This window comes from Microtus oregoni, unplaced genomic scaffold (genome assembly GCF_018167655.1).
Source record: "Microtus oregoni isolate MIOR12 unplaced genomic scaffold, Mior012 000029F_ref0000214, whole genome shotgun sequence".
In the NCBI taxonomy this organism is placed as follows: domain Eukaryota; kingdom Metazoa; phylum Chordata; class Mammalia; order Rodentia; family Cricetidae; genus Microtus; species Microtus oregoni.
The window spans coordinates 25,200,167-25,222,177 of NW_024543088.1; the positions used below are offsets into that span (position 1 = coordinate 25,200,167).

Sequence of the window (22,011 nt, forward strand, 5' to 3'; positions counted from 1 at the left end):
GACAGGCCCCACTCCCACAGCTAGGGGTCCCACAAGTAGAGCAAGCTATACAACTGTCACACATATGGAGAGGGCCTAGGTCGGTCCTATGCAGGCTCCCTGGCTGTGGGTCTAGTATCTGTGAGCTCCTATGAGCCCAGGTTAGTTGTTCCTGGATTCCCTTATGATGACCTTGATGTCCCCTGGCCCATAAAATCCTTCCTCCCTCTCTTCAACTGAACTTCAGGAGCTCAGCCCAGTGCTTGGCTATGGACTGCTGCATCTGCTTCCATCAGTTACTGGATGAAGGCTTTCTAATGACATTTAGGGTAGTTTCAATCTGATTACAGGAGAAGACCAGTTCAGGCTATCTATCCATTCTTCCTAGGAGTCTTGGCTGGGGTCATCCTTGTAGATTCACGGGAGTTTCCCTTGTACTAGGTTTCCACCTGACCGCAAAATGTGCCCCCCAATCAAGACATCTCTTATTACTCTCCCCCCTCTATCCTGCCTCCAATCTAATTCTTCATGTTCCCATCCCCACCCACCCCTAGTTTACCCAGGAGATCTCTTCTATTTCCTCTTCCCAGGGAAATCCATGCATCCCTCTGTGGGCCCTCCTTGTTACTTTCTCTCTCTGGGACTATGGATTGTAGCATGGTTGTCCTTTACTTTACTGTTAATATCCACTTATGAGTGAGTACACACTATGCATGTTTGTCTTTCTGGGTCTGGGTTACCTCATTCAGGATGATTTTTTTTTCTAGTTCTATCCATTTGTCTTTAATATTCCTGATGTCACTGTTTTTAACAGCTGAGTAGTACTCCATTGTGTAAATGCACCACATTTTCTTTATCCATTCTTTGGTTGACTGACATCTAGGTTGTTTCCAGTTTCTGACCATTACGAATAATGCTGCCATGTACACAGTTGAGCAAGTGTCCTGTGAGTGAGCATCCTTTGGGTATATGTCCAAAATTGGTATAGATGGCTCTGAAGTAGGTTGATTCCATAGTGGTTGTACAAGTTTGCACTCCCACCAGTAATGGAGGAGTGTTCCCCTTACTCCACATCCTGCCCAGCATAAGCTGCCATTAGTGTTAACATCTTAGCCATTCTGACAGGTGTAAGATGGAATCTCAGAGTCATTTTGATTTGCATTTCCCTGATGGCTAAGGATGCTGAACTCCTACAGCTGTTCAATGTATTTTTCCTTTTAAATAAACTCTCAAACACTCATTTGGATTGCAGTGAAAACAGATCAAGGAAGAGCAATTTTAAGATTCAATCGACATTTCTCATTCTTGTTACACCCATGGCAAGCAATATAAAAATGACCGTGATAATAAGGAATCATTGATAGAGTTTAAACAAACAAACAAAAAACCCACCTGTACTATACACAGCCCAGCAAAGTAGGGTCTGACTGTAGACTAAACGCAGGGTGACCGGCTACGATCTAATGATGGAGTCAAGCAAGAACAAGAAGTCTGGGTAAGAGCAGAGGAAGCAGGATGTAAAGTGCTCTTCTGGGACCAAATCAGTGAGAGCTGGCAGCTACTAGGTATGGCTAGAACTAGAGAGTGTTCATGGGGGCAGGCATAGCTTCCCCCAGGCTATGGGAAATAACAAGTGTAGATTGTACTACAGGGATACACACTCATCTCCCAAGCTAAAGCAGAATCCAAGCTTATTGCAACGCAGGAACTGGAAAGCCATATGTTCCTCTTTCAGAGGCCACGGTCTCAACACACACCTATTCCTCAGATAAGAAGAGGTCTGTGCTTTAAGACTTTCTAATCCGCAGGTCACTCTAACAGGCCCCAGTGCCACATAAGAACTCACACTAGTTAGTCAATTCTTCAATCGAAAGGGTCTAGGTCTTCATTTCAAATCAGACCAATGAAAGTCAGGCATGGAAGCACAGGCTGTCATTTCAATTTCTTAGGACACTCAGGCTAGAAGATCACATATACCCTGGAGTTTGGGGTCAACTTTTTTTTTTAAGATAATGAGATTCTGTTTCAACAAAGTCAAAGGAGTAGCAGTGAACAAGCTACTCCACCGAAGAGTCCATTTCTCCATGTTCCTTGAGCCTTGGGTGTAGGGACTATGCTGTTGATGGTGAGAAGTCCTTTTGTCTACATGTTGCTTTAATTGGTTAATGAATAAAGTTGTTTTGGCCAGTGGCTTAGCAGAATAGAGCAAGGTCAGAATTTCAAGCAGATAGAGGAGGAAAGAAGGTGGAGTTAGGGAGAATCCATGTAGCCACCACAGGAGCCAGATGCTGGACACTGGACTGAACCTTCCCGGTAGGCCACAACCACATGGCAACACACAGATTAATAGAAATGGGTTACTTTAAGAAGTAAGAGCCAGGGCTGGAGAGATGGCTCAGAGGTTAAGAGAACTGACTGCTGTTCCAGAGGTCCTGAGTTCAATTCCCAGCAACCACATGATAGCTCACAACCATCTATAATGAGATCTGGTGCCCAGAACAATATATATATATATATATATATATATATATATATATATATATATATATATAATAAATAAAAAAAAAAGAAGTAAGAGCCAGCTAGAAATACACTTAAGCTACTGGCCAAACAGTATTGCGATTAATATAGTTCCTTTATGTTTATTTCGGGTCTGGGCAGCAGGAAAATGGACGATGCACCTACCATTTGGGGCTGGGTACTCCACAACCACTTATTCCCTGTATTTTGACCACTAATGAAACTCTGCCATTGCCTGCATTTGCTGAACAAAAGAAGCTGCTTTGATGAGGGGTGAGAGACACTCATATCTGTGAACATAAAGACTCGTGTTTAGAACACAGCGAAACTACACTGATAGCATAGTGGCAGCAGTAGGTTCTCCTCTAACATCCATGCCTTCTCCAGCCATAGGAAGTTATTTGGCTGGGTTTACAGCACTAAGCAAGAATCCTTTCCCTCAGATCTGATTAGACAGTTGTTGGTTACCTCCAAGATTTAAGTGCTGCTATAGTATGTTGGAGATACCCGGCCAGGCCAGTCACTGTTGTGATTTGTAGGCTTTAATTGTGGCAAATGATAGAACAACTGTAATGTAGAGGACCAAAATATCTGCTATAAGATATTACAACAGAGAAGCTGTATCTATGAAATCTTAACAACATGGTTCCATTAAAAAAAAGACCTGCTGGGTGGTGGTGACACATACCTTTGATCCCAGCACTTGGGAGGCAGAGGCAGGCCTCTCTCTGTGAGTTTGAGGCCAGCCTCCAAAGCTACAGTGAAACCCTGTCTCAAAAAAAAAAAAAAAAGCAAACAAAACAAAACAAAAAAACTATAGCTGGGTAGTGGTCCAAGTGGTTCTTTAGTCCCAGCAGAGGTAGGGGGCTCTCTATGAGTTCAAGGCCAGCCTGGTCTACAAATTGAGTTCCAGGATAGCCATGGCTGTTACACACACACACACACACACACACACACACACACACACACACACACAGAGAGAGAGAGAGAGAGAGAGAGAGAGAGAGAGAATAACAACAACAAAAAGACCTGCATGATGCCAGCTGACATGCCAAGGTGGATGGGGAGGGATTTCATAAGACCTCACCCCCCAGATAAAAAGGTACAGGTAATCACAGCTACTAAGAATCACTTTTCTCTAGAAATAAGCCCTCTGAGAGGTTATACAATCCTAAGAGGCCAGCCTAAACACACACACACACATAAATATATGCACACACACACAGCAATAATAATTAGGGAGAGACCATGAATCTAAAGGGGAATGGTCTAAATCTAAATCTAAAGGAGAGTTGGGGGACAAAAGGGAGAGTGAAAATGATGTAAATATAGTACTCATATAAAATTCTCAAAAAAAGCAAGATAATTAGAATTAAAAAGCTCACTCATGCTACAACATAGGACTTTTTAAAAAGATTTACTTATTTATTCATTCACGTATATGTGTTTCTGTGCCTGAGTGTACGTGCACATGCGTTGAGGTACAAACAGCACACTGAGTGACCTCTATCTATCACTTTCTATTTGCTTTGTGGCTGCGTCTCTCCCTGAACCTGGAGCTCACATTTTCTCAGCTAGGCTAGAAGCCATCAAGCCAACAATTCAACAAAGAACTTTTCTGTTTTTAATTTCTAAAAATTATTATTTTATGTGTATGGGTATTTTGCCTGCATGTATGTCTGTGCACCAGGTGCATGCCTGGTACTGGTAAAGGCCAAAGGAGCGTGTTGGATGCAGTTTATATACCTACACTATGCGTACAGTCAAACATTTACTGACAATACGCAGTAAGAAACTTATTTAAGGTGAAAGCAGAGTTTGCACTGGGCAGAAGATGGAGGGTTAGCAGCAACTTGGGTGAAAAACACCTCTCTAAAAGTACCTCAGGCTGAAAGGCAGCTCTGCGAGCAGACATCTTGCAGAATGTTCTGCAGCTAGAGAGAATAAATGAATACCAAAAATGGAATAGAAACTAAAGGATTTCCTACTGACCAAGGTGGCCAAGGCTCTAGACATCTTACTGAAAGAAATTCTTCCAAATCATATGGCAATGAGATACTATCATAGCCACTTGACAACATCTGGACTCAACCTGACTATATCTGGAATCAACTAAAACCCAAGATTTCGTCCCACAGCTAAGGGATTTTCTTAATCTGGTTATTGCAGTAAGAAGACCTACCCTAAACCTGGACCACAGTGGTGGCAGTCCCAATAGAAGACTGGAGGAAGGAAGCTCTGCTTTGTGCCTGCTTGTAACTTCTTCAGGATTCCAGCATAGATTGAAGACCAGCAGCTCTCCAGGAATCCTCTGGGATACAGCACCAGACTGGGAGTGCAGAGACATGTAGTCTCAGGGACTCCATGACTACCAGATTCTCAGACTTTCTACTGTAAGACAGCCATTGCTGGCTACATGGACCACATCCGGTAAGGAGTCTAATAAATCCTTTTACTACCAGTACTGTTCCTTGAGAACCCTGACTAATAGGTGCACCTTGTATTGTAAAGAGGAACCCTGGAACAAGACTTCCTTCTACTGTATTGTCTGCCAGAGAGCTGCTCAAATGAACAAATGCAGAAATGGATTTGTTCCTGTAAAGCTGAGTATTTTGTCTTAAGTACTGAAGGGTCTGACTATATTAAAACTGGGAAAAGTTACAGGAGTATAATAAAGGATCCCTTTAAGAGCTGAGTGGTGGTAGTGCACACCTTTAGTCCCAGCATTTAGGAGGCAGAGGCAGGCAGATCTCTGTGAGTTTGAGGCCAGCCTGGTCTACAGAGTGAGTTTCAGAACTGTTGTTACACAGAGAAATCCTGGCTTAGGGAAAAAAATGATCAGAAAATATATGAAGCAGAACCACCCTTCAATTAAGACTAAGAATTCTCGGTATCCTGGGATAGCTCCACAAGTGTTGAGTATGTGCCACAGGGTACTAGGGCCTCACACGTTCTGAGTACCCAGAACCTTACAGTTCTATTTGGCACAGTATGGCCCTGCTACTGGTATTGTGCAGATGGACTTCCCAGAGAACACACCGCTGCACTCGCAAGTGTCCACCACACAATGGCGTGGCTCATCGAGATGCGTCACCACGTGCTCCAGTGGCTGCTACATCTTCCTTGAAGGATGACTTGAAAAGTCCTAACTACGTGAAGAAATCCCAAACTTAAACACAGAGAAAACATTAAAGGTTTGACGGAAAAATACTTTTGGAGAGGGGTTGCTTAAGCAAGATGAAATTGCTGAGTAAATGGAAACTGTGAAATTAATACAGAAAAAAAATCTTCATCAAAATTTGCGCAGTATTCTTTCACCAAGACTAAAAGTCAGAGGAAGCAAGGGTGATGGCATTGGACTTCATGCTGTGGGACTGGAGGTTTGAAAGCAGAGTCAGTTTGAAGAAAAAAAGAGAAAGAAGAGAGTAGTGTCGTGTGCTGGAGATGCAGCAATACCCCGACAGAGCGAGCCACACAGACACACAAGAACTAGAGAGAGGGCTGTGGAGATGGCCCGGGGTGTGAGAAGACTTGCTTCAGAACATCAGGACGCACACAGAAACCTGGGTGGACGTGTAGAGCCCCTGGCAGGGCACACAGGAGGGACACAGGCCTTTCTGCCTGCTAGTCTGGCCCCAAAGCAGTGAGCTCCAGGCTCATTGAGAAACACTGTGCAGAAGGTGCACCTCTGAACACACACACAGACAGAGACAGACATTTTAATTCCAAACATGATTACTATGGCGTTTAGAAAAAAAGGAACGAGAAAGTTCAGAAGGCAAACGCTAGGAAGTGATTTCCTTCCTATCCACATGACATTTTCCTTCTTCTGATTCTGTTTTTAGCAGTTTGGGGGAATGAGAATAATAATAATGGCTTTGTCTCTGAAAAACTACTAAACAATACCTTGTAGAGCTTACTGAAGGCTACCTGTGAAGTCTCCAGTTCTCTGGGCTACATACTGTGCCAGCCCAGCCCGTCTGCGCTTGCCATGCTGGAGGACACAGGAGGAAGTGACTGGTAGATGCTATCCTTGTTCACATCACTGGTAGATGCTATCCTTGTTCACATCACGTTTTCAAGAGTGGAAGAAACGTCTGACAAAATCCTCACTTTTAAGGAACTTTCAAACTTACAAATTAACTTCTTTTTGGCTTATACAAATATATATTTTTTTGTGTGTGGAAAATGAGTTTACTTTTACTAATAAAAAATAAATTTTAAAACAATCCTTTGGAATACATGTAATTTTACTGTTTATTAAAGATTAACTGAAAGTTGCATGCTACTCCCATAGCACAGGAAATAAGAGCAACAATCAACAAATGGGACCCCAGGAAACTAAAAGGCTTCTGTCCAGCAAAGGAAACTCCGAGAGGAAGAAATCTCTGCCAGCCATTTATCTGACAAGGATTAAGGATACTAAGAAATCATAAATATTAAGAAAATAAAGAACCCAATTAAAATGGGCAACGGGATTTGCCAAAACAGTTCCAAGGAGATGTGAAAATGGCTAGGAGGCTTCAAAACATGCTCAAGGCGCTTAGTCCTAAGGGAAAGGCAAACAAGAACTCCACTAAGATCTCTCTCAGCAGTCAGAGGGCACAGATGAGAACAGAGGCTGGTGTGAGTGTGGCAGAGAGCGCTCGTTCTTACACACGGCTGGTGTGAGTGTGGCAGAGAGCGCTCTTTCTTACACACGGCTGGTGTGAGTGTGGCAGAGAGCGCTCTTTCTTACACACGGCTGGTGTGAGTGTGGCAGAGAGCGCTCTTTCTTACACACGGCTGGTGTGAGTGTGGCAGAGAGCGCTCTTTCTTACACACGGCTGGTGTGAGTGTGGCAGAGTGCTCGTTCTTACACACGGCTGGTGTGAGTGTGGCAGAGAGCGCTCTTTCTTACACACGGCTGGTGTGAGTGTGGCAGAGAGTGCTCTTTCTTACACACGGCTGGTGTGAGTGTGGCAGAGAGCGCTCGTTCTTACACATGGTTGGTGGGAGCATGGACCTGCAGACTACTGGAAATTTCCAAATCACTAGAACGAGGGCCAGGCATGGTGGTCACACTTTTAATCCTAGCACTTGAGGAGAGCCAGTAGATCTTGCTGAGTTACAGGCCAGCCTGGTCTGCAAAGCAAGTTGTAGGCCAGCTGGGTATACAAGGTGAAACCCTATCTCAAAACAAACAAACAAGAGAAATTAAGAAGCAAACTTGAAACGGATCTACAGTATGACCTAGCCACACCGCTCCTAGGTATATACCCAGAGGGCTTCCGATCCTACTGCAGAGACACTTGCACATGCAGGGTCTCAGCTGCTCTACTCACTATAGGCAGGGGAAGGGACCAACCTGGATGCCCACCAACAGATGAACAGGTAAGAAAAATGTAGTACATACACACAGTGGAATTTTAGTTAGGTGTAAAAACATGGAACAATGAAAGCTGCAGATAAATGGATGGAACTGGAAGAAATTATCCTGAGTAAGGTAACCTGGGTCCAGGAAGACAAATACCACATGTTCTCTATCATAGTTGGATCCCAGCTTCTTCAAATCTTTTGTTTTTGTGTGTAACTTGGTGCTTCAGTGGGAGCCAGGAAACTAGAAAGGGGCACAGGATACCTCGCTGTGGGATACAGGTCAAGGGGGCCTCAGAAACCTCCAAAGCAACGCAAGCAATTGCCATTGCCCTTGGTCACAACTACGTGGGAAAGACCCTATTGCTGAAGATACTAGACATTGGCTAAGTGACAAACCAATTTCAAACTGACCAGGAAACCGCTTCCCTGCTGGCTGGGATTAACAGCAGCAGAAGGTGTTGCATCAGCTGGTTGGAAGAAAAGACTTCAATGACCCTAACTCTCAATACTGAAATACTGATTAGCCAGGTAAGATGTGCCTGTGGCCAGCAAGACAAATGCACTTGCTGCCAAGCCTGGTGACCCGAGTTCAGACCCTGGGACCCAGATGGCAAAAGGAGAAAAGCAGTCTTTGCAAGCTGTGCTCTGACCTCCACACACATGCTATGGCACAACTCTAAGTGTGCACACCCACTCTAAAGAAGAGCCTTCATATGTCACTATGGTTTACATTTTACAGCTTTCAACATACTTCACATACAAAAAGAGATGAAAATGTTTGTTTTTCTTTATAATAGGAAAGAAAAGCTGTAAGACCTTACATAAGACTCATTATGTGTGACAGTTGATCATGTGAGACAACTTATTTAAAATACATAAAATTACTTAAGCAATTTAAGAGGTGAAAGGGGAATTTTTTTTAATTGCTTTTATTGTGTTATACATTGTTCTCTGCTTCCCTCCCTCTCCTCTGCCCTTCTCCCCTCTCCCGTATCCCCACACTCCCAATCTACTCAGGAGATCGTTTCCTTTTCTCCTTCCTATGTAGATCCATGTATGTCTTTCTTAGGGTCCTCTTTGCCTCTTTGTTGTCTAGGTTCTCTGAGGTTGTGAACTGTAGACTGGTTTTTCTTTGCTTTATATCTAAAAGCCACTTATGAGTGAGTACATATTATATTTGTCTTTCTGGGACTAGGTTACTGAGGGGAGTTTTTTGTTGTTGTTATTGTTGTTTTTGTTTTGTTTTGTTTGAGCTAGAGTCTCACTCAATAGCCCAGGTTGGTCTTGAACTCATAACCCTCCTGGCTCCATCTTCCAGGAACTAGAATTATAGGTATACTCTTATAGCGGCATATTACTTGTGTTTTAATAAATAAAGCACTTGCCTGAAGATCAGAAGGCAAAACAGCCAAACTAGTCAGCCATACAGACCAGGGAGTGGGAGAGGGAGACAGAGGCAGAAGCAGAAGGATCTGTTAGTTCAAGGCCACTCTGGACTGAATCTGTCTAAAAGAGAAACAGAGCTCATACAAAGGTGAGCCCAGCACTTGGGATCACACACCTTTAACCCCAGCATTAGAAAGGTGGAGACAGGAGCTCAAGCGAGTGTAGAGTCTAAGGCTGGTGGAGAACACCGCTGGATCGCCCCTTTGGCCTGAGCCTTGGTAGAGGTGAAAGGTCTCTCTAGTGGTTGGCTGCTTTGCTTTTCGGATCTTCAGGTGAGACCCCATTATTTGTTCTTATTACTCTTGCTTCATTACAACACACTTTTTGGGGAAGGGGAAGCATTTCCCTTACAAGATATGATCAATACCTTTCTGTGACAGCTGGCCCGTTCCGTGAGGCTAGGAGACTGAGGTCTGCTTCTGGAACTGGGCCACTCTTCCCCAATCAACGATGTCCTCAGGGAGATCTTGTTTAACTGTTGGATGTACAAGAAGAGCAGAAACTGCAGCGTGTCCACTGAAAGCTGTCCGGGAAACAAAAGATGAACACACCTTAAAACAGCACCCACCATAGTCTACAGGTGCGTATGGGTTACACAGCTTCCTGATCTTAAAAACATCAAATTTAGAAATGGCTATCGCTTGACGCCCAGACAGAGGAACTTCTAAACTATGTAACTGTAGTCACTTCATAGAAAACTATAGGAAGTCTTTCTGAAAACCAATGTCCTTTCCAAAAATATACTGCAGGCGAAAAAGCAGCCTCAGCATCTCAAATATGTAAACGAACAGGTGCAAGGAGGAAAAAGAAGGAAGTTGAACCAAGTATAAAAGTTTAACCTAGATCCACAGGCTGACCAAGAAAATCTAGGGCATCAGTCTAACTGAAGCTGGTATCAGAGTGGCAACCAGAGCTACAGTTTCTTATACATGCGCATTTGGAGGGGAGTTGTCTTGGGGCTGGTAGCACATCTATAATCCCGGCACTCAGCAGGCTAAGGGGGAAAGACCATGAATCCTGGGCTATACAGTGAGACACTGTTTAAAATAAATAAAACCACACACAGCCAAAACCAAAAATGCCTATGTTCTGCTGTCATCATCATATCTGAGAAGGCTGTGGTTTGAAGCTCGTGATTTTCACATTCCCATCCCAGCACACATGCAGGAGTGAGACAGCGATGAGATGCATCTGGGTCCACACTCAGATCCACACAATCTCTGGCGAAGAATTTCTAACCCCGTGTGCTCGTCAGTTTTTGTCAATTTAACAAAGCTAGAGAACCCTGAGAAGAGAGACCCTGAACTGAGAGGCGCTGTCTCTATCAGTGTGACCTGTGCCTATGTCTGTGGGACATCTTGATTAATGTTTGCCATAAGAGGGTCCAGCCCTGGGAAGGTGGTCTGAGTTGTGTAAGAAAGCACACTGAGCAAGCTAGGGGAGGCAAGCCAGTAAACAAGGCTCCTCTCTGCTCTCTGTTCCTGCCCTGACTTCCCTGGATCGACTGCACCTCTAAGCAAATAAACCCTTTCCTCTCCAAGATGATTTTGATCAGTGTCTTAACAGAGCAGTAGGGGGGCAAACCAAACCTGAGATGCTGAAACACAGATTCCCAGGATCACCCAAATGCAGTCAGTCAAGTGGATTTTAAGCAGCCCAAGCTTGCCTCCCGTTGGCTAGGTAGCCGAGGAGGACCTTGAACTTCTGATTATCCTGCCCCCACCTTAGAGCTGGGGTACAGGCATGTACTACCACATCCAGTTTATTCAATGTCAGGGAATGAACCCAGGGATTTGACAACGTAAGCAAGAACTCTACCCACTAAACTACACCTTTCTTTACTTTCTTAAACTTTTTGTAGAGATGTTAAAAATAAAGTAGATCACACGTACTCTTCACCCAGCTCCTGTCTTTACAACTAGAACCGCACTGCAGCACTGAAACAGTCCAGAGAGAGAACACTCCCGTCTCTCCTACCACCTCTACCCCTCCCCTGGCTCTTGGCATCCACTCACCAGTTCTTCATCTCAGCGTTCTAAGAAGGCTACACAAGAGGAACCACCCTGAGGCAGGCAAGCACAGGAGCTAGTGCAACTTGGGACCTTCACTAGGTTTTGGGTTACGCACACCGCCATCATGCAAGAGTGTACTTAGCAGCCTGACATACCATGCACACACAACCTTCTCCAAACACTGCACCTGGCAACCTCAGGACTCAGCTCCCCACCTGTGCCAGGTTACTCACACATACCTCAACAGTACTGTATGTTTCCCTGCCCCTGGCAACAATGACATTTATAGTTTCTAGTCAAGCATGTCTATAGGTATGATATGGTATGTCATGACATGTCTATAGGTACATAGGTATGAAGAACAGAAGGGCCGATCCAGCCTGGGCTGGTTTTGAATGTACATAGAATAAAGTAAAATTGTGTTCTCTAGAAATGCTTTAGTGAGACTCCTCTATTGGCCATCTTAAGTCTATGCATAATTGGGTGTGCACATGACCAAAATCAGATGCACTGTGGGGAGGTTCATATGCAGTAGGAAAAATGAATACATGATCCAATCTTTCAATCAAAATAGAGAACCACCTTATTCCCCTTAATAGCCATCCCTTCCTTCTCTCACACTCCATAAAAAGACCCTAGACTACAGTCCCAGGCCCTTCAGTGTCTTCTCTCACGTGGCCTGCTGGCAGCCCTGACAATGTTTCCCTCTTAATCCATACTACCACCTTCTCCAAGTAATATCACCCCGCTTCTTTTGTAAATCTGTGTGAGCCCTTATTTTTAATTCTTGGATAAAGAAACACCGAAGCTAACAATTATTTTGATGGATTGGCTTCTTCACAGCATACATTCCTTGATTTTATACATCTAGTTTAACAATCATTGCTTCAGACAGTCTTCCCATGAGATAGTAAAGAGTCTTCTTTTTTCTACTTTACTATCCACAGTAACCAGCAAAAACTATGGTACACAATAAACACCCAAAACCCATAGGTGTTTTTTAACATTGTATTCATCTTCATGTCCAGGCACTACTGTACCTAGCATCTAACCCATAGTGAGAGAAATACGTGGCTGATGACTGACTGCAGTGCCCTCCACCTAGTGGTTGTAGGACAAACTTCTTTTCAGCTTCCAAAACCTCTTTTAGCTATTAGCCCCATGCTAAGTCCTTCTCGTCTTCCAGGGCACACACCCAGGTGGCATTCATTTCCCAGTCTCTGCTGCAATTAATATTGTGCGTTACTATGACTACAGTCAGTGGAATGCAGATGAATTCAGATTTGCCACTTCAAGACTAGCCCACAAGACTGAAGAAACAGAAGCCAAAAACTCAGGTCCTATTTGGCAAGGCTGGGGCAACTGTACTTTTCTCTAACTGTTTGATTCCCATCTTTCCAGAGACCTATAGAGCCCATGAATGGGAACAAAACCCATGTAAAGACAGACATAGAAAGATAAATATGAGGTCCTTTCTATGTTGTACTTTTGTTAGTGTAACAAAACATACATGGCAGCCTACTCTGTAAATTGGAGCAATTATTTTGGCGCACAGTTCTGGAGGTGCAAGGCAACCATTTGGCAGTGGCCTTCTTTGGTCAGAGTCACAAGGTTGGCCTGGGGGTCAGATGGCAAGAGTGGGAGTGGCAGGGGCATGTAGTCTGTCTGTTCTTGTTCTCTCCCCACCCCTCTCTTTCAAACCCATCAATATTAAGTCTACTCTATTGACCTTATCTAATCCTAATCACTTTCCTAAGGCCCTGTCTCTAGCCACTGTAATTAGATTAGGTTTTGGAGTGTGATTTTTAAATTTTATTAGCACACCCTCATTACATGAAGCAACAGGCTTTGTTATGACACTATCCTACATGTAAATCATACATACTAGTAAAAGCTATGGACTTTCATTCTTTTATAGATGGATAAAGTTCCATTAGGTATATACACATTTTCTTTATTCATTTATTTGTTGGTGGACAACTAAACTGAGTCTGTATTTTGGCTACTACATAGTGTAGCAATAAACACCCATGTCAACTATTTCCTTGGTATGCCCACTTAGGACACCCTTGGGCACACACGGTCAGGCTCATTTCCATGGTGGCTGCACCTGTTTACATTCCCACCAGCAGTATGCAGTGACATTTCATTTATATTTTAATAAATAAAACCAGTTTGAAGATGAGAGAGTAAAACAGCCCACTGGGATTATAAACCAGGCAGTGGTAACACACACCTTTACTCCCAGTAGCCACAACTAGTTGCCATAGAAACAGGTTCATGCATGCCTTTAATCTCAGTGGTGCACGCCTTTAATCCCAGAACTAGAGAAGATTATAAAATGGGAGGAGACAGCTTTCAGTCTCATTCTGAGATTCCTGGAGGAATGTTTTGCTTTGCTGACCTTCAGGTTGAACCCCAGTTTCTTGCTCTAACTTTTTATGAATTGTGCATCAGCAGCATGGGAGGACTCCTCTTTTCCCACATCCTCATCTGTATTCCTCGGCGTTTGTCTTCTACAACAGTCATTCTGACTGTGGTAAACTGGATTCTCAAAGCGGTTTAAATTTGCATTTTCTTAATGGCTAAAGACACAACATTTTTCTCACATATTTATTGCCTTATATTTGTTGAGACTTGCTATTCAATTCATTAACCCATTTATTGGTTGCATTGTTTGTTTTGTTTAATTTCCTTAGTCCTTTATAGATTCTAGATATCAGTCCCATTAGATGTATGGTTTGCATTTCCTCTTGTTCTGTGACATTCTCTGCACTCCTCTGAGTATTTCCCTCGCTGTGCTGTTTGAAATCGCACACAATCCCCAGTATCGACTCTCGAGCCTGTGTCCTGTGCTCTCAGAGTCCTTCTCAGCAAGTCCTCGTCTGTACCTTACGCTGTTCTCCTCTAACAGTTCTAGCGTTTTAGGTATTTGATACATTTTTCTTTGGTTTTATTCAGAACAGAGGGTTTATTTTTATTTTCCTACACATGAATATCCAGTTTTCCCAGTACCACTTATTTATAAGATGGTACCATTTCTCCCTGTGTTTCTGACGCCTCTGTTGAAGGTTTGGCGGCTGTAGCTGTGCTTGTTTTCTCGTGGTCCTCTAGTCTATCTGGCAGTCTCATGCCTGTTTCTGTTACTATGGTTCCTTACTGTAATTAGAGATCAGCTACGGTGGCATCTCCAGCCTTGCTCTTTGGCCACAGAACTGCTTCAGCTGTCCAGAGTCTTTGTGCTTCTATACGAATTCCAAGATAGATTGTTTTTCCTAGTATTGTAAAGAATGCCATCAAAACTTTGAGTTGTACAGAACCTGTAGATCACTTTTGGTAATACTGCCATTTTTTTACGGCATTACTCCTGCTAATCTGTGAGCATTGGTACCCTTTCTATTTTCTGTGTCTTCCACTATTTCCTTCTTCGGTGCTAAAAATGTTTGTTGTAGAGGTCTTTTACCTGCTCTGGTAAGTTTATTCCAAGGTTGTTTGCTTGCATTTTTCCTCCCTATTTCTTTCTCAGCAAGGTCTTTCTCAATATATAGAAAAACTACTGATTTTTATACATTGTTCTTATATCTTGCTACTTTTCTAAAAATGGCAAAGTCATTAGGATTTTTTACATAATATATATGCATTTTACTTATTTTTTATTTTGAGATGACGCTGCCCAGGCTAGACTTAAACTCACTCTGTAGCCCAGGCTGCCCTGAACCTGTAATCTTCCTGTCTGTTTAATAGCTGGGATACGGGCCTGTCCCTCAGACTAAGTCTTTACCCTCTTAATCTCTCATGATGAGCATTAAAATCCAACACAGGATACCCTGAAAGACACTCCAACCACAGTACATCCAAAGTCTAAAAGAGTCAAGTCCACAGAAGCACAGAAGAAAAGTGACTGTCAAATGCTGGAACAAAAGGGAAATAGGCGATTGTCAAAAGCTAACAAAGTCTCAGTTACACACGGTAATTTAGTTCTTCAGGTCTGCAATACAGCACCATGCAGCTAACAATACTGCAATTACATATATAAAGTTTTCTAAAAAGTTAGAACTTACATGTGCTTAAGTTATGCAGTAGTAAAATAAAAATAACGGATTGCGACAAATTTAGGAAGGTGACAGATATGTTCCGTGGCCTTCACCGTGGTGACTGCTTCACAGTCAAGACCTATTCTCAAGCTCACTGTGGGGGAAAGGCAGCTGTGTCCTCCCACTGTTCTATTCCCATCTGTGATTAAAAAAAACAAAAACAGGCATGGTCTACAAGGAAGCAATTCTTCCCACTGCCAATCACAACCTGGAAATCGGCCACAGCTTGTGTGGCCTCTGTGTAATACGAGCAAAAGATCAGCTACTGTGACCCTATTGCATTTCTTTGTCTTATTTCATTTCCCCCCCTCAGCAAAGTCATTTAACACTAAGTGACTCCAAAATATAGAAACATAATTTCTTGAGTCAATGCATGGAGCCCTGAGATTCATCCCATCAAGTGTGGCTGTGTAGGAATGTTGGACAAATGATAAACAAGCTGCTATTGGCCCAAGCCACAGGCATCATAATTAAACTACTGTATATAACTAATATACTCTGTGAAGTTATTCCTACCACAAGAATGAATCACTCTCAAGTCCATTTCTGAACTTTACTGTGCGACCGTTTTACACACCAGTCGTTCCTACTAGCTTACTGAGTCCATGGGGGCAGAGATGCTGTCTGCTATGGTTTGGGTGGAGTTTGTCCTCCTGTGAGTCTTGAGTTGATGCTGGACTCACAGTGTGGCAATGTGGGGAGATGGTAGGACCTGTATGAGGTGGAGTCTAGTAGGAGGTCTCTGGGTCTGGCCGAGGGTGCTGTCCTCAGGGAATATACACTCTCCCAGTGTATATATAACTCTCTTGAGCTAGCTCTTGCAAGAGGGCTATGTCTGCACCCACCTACAGATTTACAGAAGGCAGAATTTACAGTGACAAACTGGAGTGCCTGGCAGAAGAAATACTCAAAGAACAAAACGGTCGAGTTGTTCCCGGGTTACCTTTTAACTTCACAAAGAACGGTGTAAAAGCACCATCTAAGAATAGAATGTAAAATTTAAAAGAAAACAAAGCAAAAGGATTTGAAGGATTTGCAGGTCATCCAGCAAAGGAGCAAAGAAAAACTATGTAGGGTGCATCCAGTAACCTTGCCAAAGAGATCGGCATGGATAAAATGAGGCCAGATGCATCAGGACAATAGGAGGGAGACCTCGAGGGCACCTTAGAAGTCTGTGGGGCTACTTTTCTCACCACAGCCCAGTGGCTTAGAGGAAGAACTGTTTCAGAGTTCTCTCCGGAAGTTCTTTCCAGAAGAGCACTCTGGCCACTTCGGCTATGCTCAGGTAAGACTAATCAAAGGAGGGAGTGAGCAAGCCAGGTACAGCTAACCGCCCTAATCAAAGGAGCAAGTGTCACCTTGCAGTTTCACAATTACTGTAGGCATGCATTATGCAAGAGCTATGGAGGCATGGCAGCTTCCAGCCAGATTTCAAAGGAAAACTTAGAAGGCGACATAGAGGCCTGGCGTAGGAGTCCTGCTAGAGAGGGTCAATGCCTAATGAAACCGTAGGAAGGAGACTACCCCCAGGACTCTGTAACTGGGAACTACCAGTCTACAATGCCAACCTGGGAAAGGTGTGGTCATGACACTCTGAGCTGAGAGCTAAGTTTGGGCTGAGCCTAGCAAAGACACGGAGGAAGAGCTACTTGAGGCGTTAGGGATACAACCCCTTCCCAAGACGAGAGAATTCGGAGGTTTAACAACTTGTGTCTGCTGACAGCTTCTGGATATGATCTGGGCCAATCATTACTTTCTTTTCTTTTGCTTTTCAAGACAGGGTTTCTCTGAGTAACCACCCTGGCTGTCCTGTAACTCGCTCTGTAGACCAGGCTGGCCTCAAACTCACAGAGATCCGCCTGTCTCTCCCTCCCAAGTGCTGGAATTAAAGGCCTGTGCCACCATGCTTGGCCAGTTACTACTCTCAGTTTAACTACTGCCTTTGAGATGGAAATATTTACCCACTCCATAGCCTGTTCCACTATATACTCTGAGTAGATAACTTGAATTTACAGTCTCACAACTGAAGAGTTTGCCTTGAATCTCAAATGAGACATTGGAGTTTAAATGCGGCTTGAATAACTTAAGACTGTGGATTATTTGTAGAGGATGACTCCATCTATGAGCATATGAGCTACGTGGAGCAAGAGACAGAAGCGGGACGCTATGGCTTGTACATGATTTGTCCATTCTGAGAATTCATGTTGAAATTTAATCCTCACGGTGAGGAACTAAGAGGGTAAAAAACAGTGTGACTAGTGTTGGGTGGGATTAGGCGGCAGCTAGGATTAAATAAAGATATCAGATCAGAGTCCTGAGATTCCATACTGGTAGCTTTATAAGTGGAAGAGAGACTATTGTACACACACAGGAAAACAGTGTCTCTCACCATGATGTCCTCCTGTACTGCTTTAGGTCTCTACCAGGAAGGATGCTATAGCCCAGTGGCTCTCAACTCGCCTAATGCTGTGACCCTTTAAAACAATTCTTCATTAAATTATTTCTGTTGCTACTTCATAACTGTAATGTTGCTCCTGTATGAATCATAGTGTAAATATCTGTGTTTCCCAATGGTCTCAAGTGACCCATGTGAAAGGGTTATCTCTCTCCAAAGGGTTGAGACCCAGAGGTTGAGAACCACTGCTATAGCCATCACATAACCTCTTGACCTTGGATCTCCAGGACAATGAGCCACAACAGGGCACCTTAAAAATAACCCCCTCTGTGGCATTATCTTATTAGCAACAGAAAATGGGTGAATTAATAAATACAGTCATAAAAATATTTGGTTTTAGTATACAGCAGAAGTTACTTTTAGACAGTCAAGATAGAATGAAGGGGCTGAGTAAGGGGAAAACAACAGACTGCTAGACTCAGGCACCTCTACCTGTAACATCAGCCGCACACTTGCCCCAAGATACTTCTACAGTCAGTGGAAGAGCTGCCAGCGCATGGCTCCTTCAGGAGTGGGGGGACATGAACTACGTACGACACAAAAGGACTAATACACTGATCACATGCGTCAAAACACTTCCAAGCTGGAAATGCCACAATTCAGACCGCACTTTAGAATCACGAGGGCCAACAACCCAGAGCCCGAGCTGCACACACACACACACACACACACACACACACACACGAGGACACACACAAGGGAGGGGTTATTGTTCAGAGTAACTACGTACACAGCGGTCCATACGTACCTGACTTCTTTGCTTTTCCACCTCCTCTTCAGTAGTGCAGCTGGACAAAATCTCAGACCATTCCAGGCGCTCCTCGGGTGTCCTCACCGAAAGGTTATCAAATATTTCAAAGTAGAGCCATGCTAGCTCCTTGGCCAGCTGCAGCTTTCCGCACGCAATGTGCCTCCATGTAGACCAGGAGAGGCGTGGGTAGGCGCCCTCTGTGGCCCGCGTCCGCACATAGGTGGCTATCTTCCTGAGGTAGTGAAGACTGAATTTGGATGGAGGTGGGACTTGCAAGGCACCCACTATAAAAGGTTCTGCTTTTACCCAGAGGAGAACTCCGGACTGATCCATAGTATCTCTGAAGACATCAGGACAAAGAGGCTTCTTTGCATACCTGTGAAACAAAGTTCCTTTACAAACACTAAACAAATGTCCTTCACCCCTTTTCTTGGGAAGTGACCCCCTAACTATCTTTAAGCGTGTTGTGGCCTCAACTTAACAGCAGCTCTGGCCCTCACCAAAAGCAAAATGGACTTCTGGTCAAATTCCATTGAAATCTATTTGAGAGAAAAACAAGACTATGAGTTCATCACCTTATTTAAGTTATTTGAAATGGCTGTTTTAGAAAAGTATGGAAATGCATACGGTCTAGGTTCTATTCCTGCCTAGAGAGCAAAGAAAAGGTATCGGCAGGGGGCATCATCCTGTACCAGATTCTATGCTGGATCCTGCTGGGAAACATTGGTAGAAATAGAGTGGAATAAAATTTTACAGTAATATCAGTTACACCTAGAAGACAGTTGCTAATAATGATTTGGATATACAGGGACAGCAAGCTGGCTCAGGGATAAAGGCTTCTGCCACCAAGCCTGATGGCCTGAGTTCAACCCCCAGAACTCAGACAGTGAAAGAGGGAAAACCATTTGTGAACTTTATCTACTAATCCCCACAGCTCCCCACACCCCAACTAAATAAATAAAATTAAAATTATTCTTAAAGATTTGAATGTGTGAGTTGACCATGAGGCGCAACACCAGGCATTAGCTCCAGGTGGCAGATAGGATTGTGGACGCAAACGTGGGTCAAGAAAAGTGAACACATTAATGGATGAATTCTTGCTACTGTGAACTGGCCCTGGTGTGCAGCTGTGCTCAGTTCAGGTACAGCGCTTCCAGAGCTGTTACACACAGGGCTATAACACAAGCGGGGGGGTCACTCATATTCCCACCACTAAAGGGAAATCAGCTAACAGCTTATGGCACTTTCTTGTCTGTTTTCTAGATTGGATGCTTCTTTGATTTTGAATGTTCGTGGTTGCGGTGTATAGATACAATTCTGAATTATTTTCAAGGTATCTGAGCACTCCAAATGTACCCCGGTTTACTTTTCAACACTTAAAAGTTCCCAATTTTTCATAAAACAAGATATGCAAAACACTGATGCCTGTTGATAGTGATGGACAGAGGGACCTATCTTACTCTCCTTTTCCTTTAAAATTCCCATTTTAAAAGGTTAAAGCTTTCAGCTATTACATATAATGTTCTGATTATCTCTTTCTGCATATTATGCACTATAAATTGCTTCCCAGGGGCTTTTAGATGTGCATTAAAAAAAACCAACCAACAACTAGCATTTCTGGAATTCCTGACATATAGCCCTCCCCAAAGCAACCGTCAAATACATCATCGTCTAACCAAAACATCCATCTCACTGAGCACTTCTTAGCATAATTTGAAAAGAGCTTTCTGTATGACCAATTAGGAATGGTGTGTTATTGCTTTTTGAAAAGAAATAATTAGGAGGCAGAGACGTCTCAATGGATAAGAGCGTTTACTGCTCTTCCAAAGGACCTGGAGTTCAAGTCCCAGCATCCGCATGGTGACTCACAGCCATCTGTTAACTCCAGTCCTAGAGGATCCAAAACCCTCCTCTGTGGGCACTGCACGCACATGGTGCATAGTCATACAGCCAGGCACACAGCCATACACATAAAAAAAAAACCCAAATATATCTCATAACTGACAGAGCGCTTATGTGCCCGCGGTGGGGGGCGCGGCCAGGGGAGGGTGCATCTTTCAGCTCCTTTCATTCACAGAGTCACCTGTATTTCTCTCATTTCAGACAAGCCTTGAGAAGTTAGGGGACTTGTCTAGAACCATGTTTAGTTGGCACACTCTGATTTAGGGTTCTGGTCTGCTTTGAGAACTTCATGGCTACAACTTTGGGACATCGTACAGGAAGAAATTCTAAAACTGAGTGGGTCTAGAAGAGAATGACAACCCTTAGACACAGGAGGCCTTTAAACAGAAGGTCAACTCATACGATAGATGTTGGGAGGCAAAAAGTCTATGGTGGTCCGGTCCAATCCAGGAATGACTGCATACAGCACTATGGAGAAACCCTCAGTTTTCTCCAAAACGGAAACAGGGTGTCTTCGAGACAACAGGCACCTGATGCTGCTGACCCCTGTACTTGGCTCAACAGGAGCAATTAGTAAGTACAAACCCGGGAGGTGGGGGGTGGGGAGGTGAGGGGGCAGCTAGCTACTTGGACAGCGCTGGCTCGGGTTGCGGGGGTTCCCCGGGACTCCCGAGGTCAGGCCGCGCTGAGGTCCCGCGTGGAGGCGGAATAGCCAGGGGCGCAGATCGAGTCGGGTTCAGGGACAGCCAATCCACCCCTCCCCGGAGGCGGCTGGACAGTTCCCGCGCAGCACTCACCACCAACCCTCTCCGCAGCCGCTGCCTGAGCTTCCCTCTCGCCCGCCCGGCCGCCGCGGTGCAGTGCGCAGGCGCCAGGCCTCCCACCACAGAGCCCTGGCGGACCAGGGCTAGAGCGACCAAGAGCGACCCGCGGTTTTCCAGCCCCAAGGCAAAGGGCTTCCCGCCGCTGGGAACTTTCTGGCGCTGTGCCCTTCACCCCGGGAGTGAGAAGTCTCCCTGGGCTCCGTGGAACCGTGGTCCTCCCACGAGGCTGGCGCGCTGTGATGGGTAATTACAACGCTCACCGCAGTTTAGAGCTACTCGTGGCGGGTACGTGTGGTCTCAAGTGCTAAACCGAGGCATGGAAAGTCAAACTCAGCACACCCAAAGTCTTAACACAGCAAGAAGCTGAAGCGAGAGTCAGGATCCGTTGGGAATGAAGCAAGAGCCATGGCTTTCACCCCTGAATTGGGCTAACCTTCCAGCCAAGCTACAGACTTCAGGAAACTTTTTAGATTCCACCCAGAAGATGGGAAAGGAAGAAATTTCCTCATACTGGCTTTCGATATTCCTACTTCCCTAGTTCTTTACGGCTTCTCTAGATGTGATAGTAGACCTTAAAAAAATAATAGTTTCTAGGCCCGGAGATGGTGGCGCACACCTTTAATCCCTGCATTCGATCTCTTGTGAGTTCGAGGTCAGCCTGGTCTACAAA

General features: G+C 44.3%; 1 protein-coding gene across 3 annotated transcripts in view; it reads right to left on the reverse strand.

Moving 5' to 3' along the window:
- Tbccd1 (TBCC domain containing 1) overlaps nt 1-22,011 on the reverse strand; it is a 46,871-nt gene that overhangs the window by 12,791 nt on the left and 12,069 nt on the right. Inside the window, exons 1-3 of one of the 3 annotated variants that reach the window (XM_041677710.1) lie at nt 21,315-21,361; nt 18,613-18,991; nt 9,671-9,778 (exon numbers count right to left, since the gene is read on the reverse strand). In XM_041677710.1, the coding sequence (XP_041533644.1) occupies nt 9,671-9,778; nt 18,613-18,948 (444 nt within the window). In that variant the 5' untranslated portion in view covers nt 18,949-18,991; nt 21,315-21,361. Of the gene's footprint in view, nt 1-9,670; nt 9,827-18,612; nt 18,992-21,314; nt 21,362-22,011 lie in introns of those variants that run through there. The other 2 variants (XM_041677708.1, XM_041677709.1) reach the window with 2 other exon arrangements.